Source organism: Medicago sativa, chromosome 4 (assembly GCF_051527215.1).
Source record: "Medicago sativa cultivar Bolivia chromosome 4, Bolivia_mono, whole genome shotgun sequence".
In the NCBI taxonomy this organism is placed as follows: domain Eukaryota; kingdom Viridiplantae; phylum Streptophyta; class Magnoliopsida; order Fabales; family Fabaceae; genus Medicago; species Medicago sativa.
In genome coordinates, this window is record NC_140752.1 from 32718406 (window position 1) to 32725382 (window position 6977).

Consider the following 6977-nt stretch of genomic DNA (forward strand, 5'->3'; position numbering starts at 1 on the left):
GAAACACCACAACTTAGCTTTGCATATCTCGGTGCACTGTAAGTCTGACATGATATCCAATGTGCTGGTGGACACTGGATCATCCTTGAATGTAATGCCTGAGTCTACACTGAGACAGTTGAGTCATCATGGACTCTCCCTAAGGGGAAGTAGCTATTTGGTTAAGGCTTTTGACGGATCTCGCAAAGATGTTCTTGGGGAGGTAGATCTACCGATTACCATTGGTCCTGAGACATTCCAGATTACTTTCTAGGTCATGGATATCAATGCTTCTTACAGTTGTCTTCTCGAAAGGCCGTGGATTCACGACGCTGGGGCAGTAACTTCTACTCTACATCAGAAACTCAAGTTTGTGAGGAATGGGTCCGCTGAAGGGACGTCATTTTAAGGCTTGACTGTTGAAGGTGCAGAACCCCGGAGAGCTAGTGCCAGTATGGCTTCATTGAAAGACGCCTACAAAGCTGTTCAAGAAGGGCAAGCTGCTGGCTGGGGCAAAGTGATATAGATTTTGGAAAACAAGCGCAAAGAAGGCCTTGGGTTCTCCCCGACCTCGGGTATTTCAACAGGAACTTTCTACAGTGCTGGGTTTATCAATGCTATTGCTGAAGATGCTGCTGAAAGTGGTTATGTGCCTACATTTGTTGTACCAGGAGGCACTGTGAGAAATTGGGAGGCCATTGATGTTCCTTTAGTCATGCATGCTTCCATGTAATGTGTCTTGTTGCTCATGTTTTTTCTTTGTTTTCAAAATAACAATCCTCTCGCTCTGCCCAAGGCGAAAGTGATATCATTGTAAGGGCATGTTTGTTTCGGCATTGCCGTTATCAATAAAAGTTGTCGTCTTTTCCGCGACTCTTTGTTTTTTACTTTTTAATGCCTTTTTCTTGGAAATAATGGTAATGCCAGAAAAAACCAAAACATCTGTATTTTCTTATTAATTTCAAAAATCTGCATGAAATTTTTTTTTCTAAAAATCATTCCAATCATATTATGCAGATTGAACCATGATAAACCCGTTGAACACAGTGACCCTATGGTTCCTCTAAATTTTGGATTACCTGTATATGAAGCTGAAGATGAGGAGGATGATGAAGAGATACCGTATGAGATCACTCGACTGCTTGAGCAAGAAAGAAGAGCCTGTCATACCCCAAATTTTGACCAAAAAAAAAAATCATGCATTCATACACCGACACATGTCTTTTAAACCCGGCTAATCTTTGACTTTTCAGCGAAAATTTTGGCAGAGAGGTATTTTAAAATACCTCATATTTGGTTCCGAGTCGGGCCCTCTTCTCTCAATTTTTATTTATTATTACTTTTAGTTTTTATTTATTTATTTATTATTATTATTATTATTATTATTATTATTATTATTATTATTATTATTATTATTATTATTATTATTATTATTTTATATCAAAGGTCCAAAAATGTGTCCGAAAATATCAAGCCAACTCAAGACAGCCTTTCATGTTCCCTTTGAACCAAACCAATGCAGTTCTGTTGCCCCCTTCAGAGACACAATGTCTCAACCTTCTCTATAAATACAAGCGAGTATCACACAGCAAAAGGGAGTTTAATTTCGATCCAAACAACCAGTAACAAACAATCCCACCAATTTTCCATCAATCCAAACCTGCAAAAAAAAAAAACAAATAACCAAGAACACATCCAATTTCACATAAACAACAATTTTCACAACCTGCAACATCAGTAACACGCACAAGAATTCCCAATTTCAAAAGCCAGAAAATCCACACAACAACACTAGACAGAACCGATTTTCACCCCTGTACCACACAATAACACAAAAAATTCCAACCTCTCACAAACTCAAACAAATCAAACATCACAACACACCCGCACTGTTATACACATACACACGCTGTTACTCTCACACACACACACACGCTGCTACACACCCAATTCAAGACCGCAGCAAACAAATCCTTCATCAACAAACACCGAAACAAACCCATCATCATCACCGTGAACCAAATCGTTATAGACGCGGTTCAAATCAAAAGGTAGTTTTTTTAAACACTAGATCTATACCGAATCGAGTCTCATTTTAAAAATTTGAGTTAAAAATCCGAAGGAGAAGGAGGAGGGTAATATTTTAGTAAAAAAAATCTAAAAAAAAGGGAGTTTTAACTCCGGCGCGGTGGCGCCGCCGCGATAACTCGCCGGCCACCGCGCCGGACTTCCTCCGACCTCCCTCTGTTCCCATCGGAACCAAAGAAAAAGAAGAAGGGAAATAGGAATAAAGAGAGAGACGAGAGAGAAGAAAGATGGAGAGAGAAGGAAAAACTCAAATGAATGAGTTCTGAATGAAAACAACTATTTATATAGCTATCCAATCATATGTGTGCGAGACCACCGTTGTAAGCACGCACCCCCACCTTCTGTACCTTTGATTGATCCAGCGCCCCTTGGGGCCTTTCCTCAGGATCAGATCAAGGCCACTTGATCTTGATCGAAAGGCCCACACTGTTTCCTGCTAAGCCCACGCTCTTTCATAAGTTTAGTCCTAATTCAGTTTCTTTTTGTTCTCCGCACCCCCCATTATACTGCTCACACTCCCCTGCATCTCATGTTTTTATTTCTTTCATGCATTTTAATTTCTTTAGCATTTTTATTTTAATTCTCATGCATTTTTATTTTATTTTTACATCACATTCTATTGTCCACTATTATCATATGCATATTTAAATTTTGTCATTAAATACACACCTCAATCCAGAGTGCTCTGGTCCTAAATTAACTATTAATATTATATTATTCTCCAGAATAATCTGGTCCTTGTTAATTAAATCAATCCAGAGTGCTCTAGTCCTAAAATCAACTGTTAATATTATATTTCTGCTTATATAATCATTCTCCAGAATGCTCTGGTCCTAAAATCAACTGTTAATATTATATTTCTGCTTATATAATCATTCTCCAGAATGCTCTGGTCCTAAATCAACTGTTACTATTATATTTCAGCTTAACATTATTTTTCTCATTCTGCTTATATAATTTCTATATCATTATTCAAAATAACAAAAACATTCAAATAATCAAAAATCACAAAAATATTTTCATAGCAAACCTTGATTTTTCAATCAAGCGATCGTCATTTTATTTTTTTTTCTTAATCAAACTTTAATCAATTTAATTCTACTTCGAGTCTATTTTTCTTTAATATTAAAAAACACAAACAAATACTCATTCGCCATTTTGGCTTTTCATTTTAAAACCTTTTTTAAAAGCTATTAAAAAACACAAAACAAATCAAACGTCAATTTCTACCCCGAACTACGAGGTTTTGATCCCTCACGGGTACGTAGGCAACGGACATGCGTCCTTCCAAATCAATAAAAAAAATGTAGATAAATTAGGTCTTTATTTTCTTTTATCATTGCAAATTCCATTTTTTAAGCAAGCAAGTTTATAGCACAAAAGTTAAATAAAATCAAGAGGTTCTCGTAGAGTACTACGAATATTTAGGGTGCTTAACACCTTCCCTAAATATAACCAACCCCCGAACCCTTAATCCCTAAAAATGTGGTATTTGAACCTTTTTCCACTTTCTTTTGAAAAGAATTAAATGTTCAGTCGTGAAATAAAAAGCGGGTCGAACGCCAATCATAATGGCCTTTGACCGTCCGAAAAATGACGCGACAGAAATGGCGACTTCACTGGGGAATACAAAAGTAAGAGGGTTGAGCCTAACTTGGCATTATTTAAAATTTGTCCTGTAAACTTGCTAAAAAATTTTTTTTTTAAAATAAAAGATGGAAATTCGTGTATATTTGTTCTCCCTTCTTCTCTCTCATTTCTTAAACGTGAGTGGTGAGATAAGCTCTATACCCGAGCTTGAGGGAAAATTAAGATAGGACGGTGGTATAATCATAGTGCTTTGCCAAGAGTGAGTTTTGGTTATAGCACATGTGATAACCCCACTCAACTCAGGGATCTTGGAAACATACTATGTTGGCATGAGTATTCGTGTTTGGCATGTTATTTTCAAGTGACCGCTAAAAGTTGAGAACCTTTAGTCACCTTTAACCCCTCTTGGCCTTTTAGGACGTAGTGCGGTGGCTAATCATGAGTCAATCTTGGTTTAGTCGATACGCGATACTACACTCGGACGAGACTTTCTTACGAACGTTGTTGGACCGGAAGTATTTCCGCAACCCGATGACATTCGGAAGTGGTTGACAACTCTGGGAACTTGGTAGAACCTTTGGTACAAGTGCAAATTAAACCATAGTCCTTACCAAATGGCGTTGTTATCCTTGGCTCCAACATATGGACTTAAACCTCACCATGTTTTCACTATTTGTGTAGCATAAACATGCATACATGCATACATGCATAAAAACTTTTCTCATCAAAACATCGAATGATTTAGATAAATTTTTGTAAACATCAGAGATATTCCACCTTGTAAAGATGAACACCAAGAAATACAAACTTTAAAAATCTTAACTAAGCTTTTGCTCTTGTTAAAGAACTTCGTCCTTGGTTTCAATCTTACCTTTTGAAAATAGAACCGTTTGCAATATCTTTACAAACCTTCAAATGAAAACAATCTGCGATGTTTACAATTCTCCTTGACAAATCCTTCGATAACAAAAATTGTACATCTTTTTGCATAAGCATTTCATACATCATGTGCATTTCATTAGTTTCAAATTCAAAGTCTCACACCATTTTCTTTTCTGTAAAACCTCAACTCATATCAAACAAAGTGGCCCGGCATACTCAGAATAGACCTACTCGCATTCATCGCACTCGAGCTTACATCAGAAGAAAGACGTCATCCACAGAACAAGAAATGTTGAGCTTAGAGGGGAAGTTGATCGTCTAAAGCTTGAGTTGGAGAAGCTGTCAATCATGATGGACGTTATAATGGCTGAAAGGGAACAAGTAGTAGCCTCCGAGCCAACTCCTAATGGGGTCTATTCCGCTACGGTTGAGGGTATTTCACAGCCAATTGCGACTGTTGCGGCATCTACTGGTATTTCGCAATCTCTTGAGGTGGGCTGCTCATCAGGTAACATGTACAATGAGGGTTTCCATCCTCCGAGTCCTGAAAGATTTACTTTTAACCCTCTGTATGACATGCCAAATGGTTATCCATGGGGTATGCCACGTATGCCTAACGAAGGTCTTCGTCCCAGGGAAAATGAAATCCCCTTTCCTTACGGTCAACAATTTCCTCAGGCTACCGTAACACAGGCAGGGCCTACCGTCCATGCAGCTCAGCAGGAAGAAGGACAGATTTATCATTCGGGTAGTGTACTTGGTGATGATCGAATGGGCAACCTGGAAGAGAAATTGGAAGCAGTACAGAAAGAGTTGAGGAACGTTCGTGGTAAAGAGGTGTTCCATCAGAATGTGCATGACCTCTGTCTGGTCCCAGATGTGGTGATACCACATAAGTTCAAGACACCGACTTTCGAGAAGTACACGGGAGAAACGTTCCCTCAAATGCACTTAACCATGTACGTAAGGAAGATGACAGCTCATAAGAAAGATGAGCCTATTCTTATCTACTGTTTTCAGGACAGTTTGGCTAGCCCTGCACATACGTGGTACATGAATCTGAAAAGTGTTGCTTCTTTTGAGGAACTGGCAAATGCTTTCATCCAGCAGTACAAGTACAATTCATATTTGGCACCGAATAGGAAGGAGTTGCAATCTATGACCCAGGGGCATAAAGAATCCTTCAAAGAATATGCCCAGCGGTTTATCCAGAAGTCTGCTCAGATCCGCCCATCTCTGGATGAGAAGGAAATTTCTGATTTGTTCTATGAAACTCTGAGCCCTTTCTACTCAGAGAAGATGCTTGCTTGTGCTTCGCAAAAGTTTACTGACATGGTAGACATGGGGGTGCGCATTGAAGATTGGGCCCGGAAGGGACATATGGCTAAAGAAAGTGGTTCATCGAGTGGTTCGTCGAGTGGTTTGTCGGGTGACTCACCAGGTGGTTCATCCAGTGGTAATAGGAAATTTGGAAATGGATATTCGAAGAAGAACACTCAGGAAGTGGGCATGGTGGCTTACAGCGGATATCAGCCTGTGCACTCAAACTATTCCTATGTTGCCAACATCGCACCCCAAAGGCCGCCAAGGCCTCAGGGACCTCCACAATATTATCCGCCACTGTACCAACCAAATTATCAACCACATAACCCTCAACAATTCCACCAACAACCATATCATTATCCACCACCTCAACATCAGCTTCATCCTCAAGCTCAACAACAGCCTCGCCCTCCTAGAAACCAGTTCCCTCCTATACCTGTGTTGTATAAGGATTTGTTACCCTCGCTACTCGCAAGAAATTTGGTGCAACTCAAGGCACCCCCTCGAGTGCAAAATCCTTTACCTCACTGGTACCGTGCCGACCGCACCTGTGAATTCCATCAAGGGGCACCGGGGCACGACGTTGAACATTGCATTTGTCTTAAGGAGGAGGTTCAGAAGTTAATCCAAAGCAAGGATTTATCTTTCACAGACTTAGGTCCAAATGTGCAAGTCAATCCGCTACCAAATCATAATATCTAGTGTTTGTAACACATGGATTGGCCAGCCGCAGTCGGATCGTAATCGATATTTCCTTACACTACTCAATTGTTCAAGAAATATGTTTGCTTATTGTTTTATGTTTTTCTTAGGAAAAATTCCTTTCGTCCCGCCCGAGACTTAAGTGAACTCGTGTAGGGCTTTTTGCTTCATGTATTTTTCATCATTAATAAAAAGGCGCTTTGATTCCGACTTTGCTTTTATTTTATGCTTTTTCTGGAAAAATGGTAATACAAAAAAACAAAAAAAATTATTTTCCTTTAAGTCACTTCCGCATATCTGCATAATCATATATATCAATAATCAAATCATGCATTAATAAACCCGTTGAACACTTTAACCTGATACTCTCTATCGACTTTGAGTTCTTTGTATTCGAGGCTGAAGAGAAGGAT

The 6977-nt window shown here is 39.1% G+C and overlaps 1 protein-coding gene across 1 annotated transcript; it reads left to right on the top strand.

The window, feature by feature from the left end:
* The first annotated feature begins 4902 nt into the window (after positions 1-4902).
* Positions 4903-6564, top strand: LOC146928841 (uncharacterized). The gene has a single exon (XM_085707142.1). It carries the CDS (start codon positions 4903-4905, stop codon positions 6562-6564), a length of 1662 nt encoding a protein of 553 aa, XP_085563268.1.
* Positions 6565-6977: the final 413 nt, after the last annotated feature.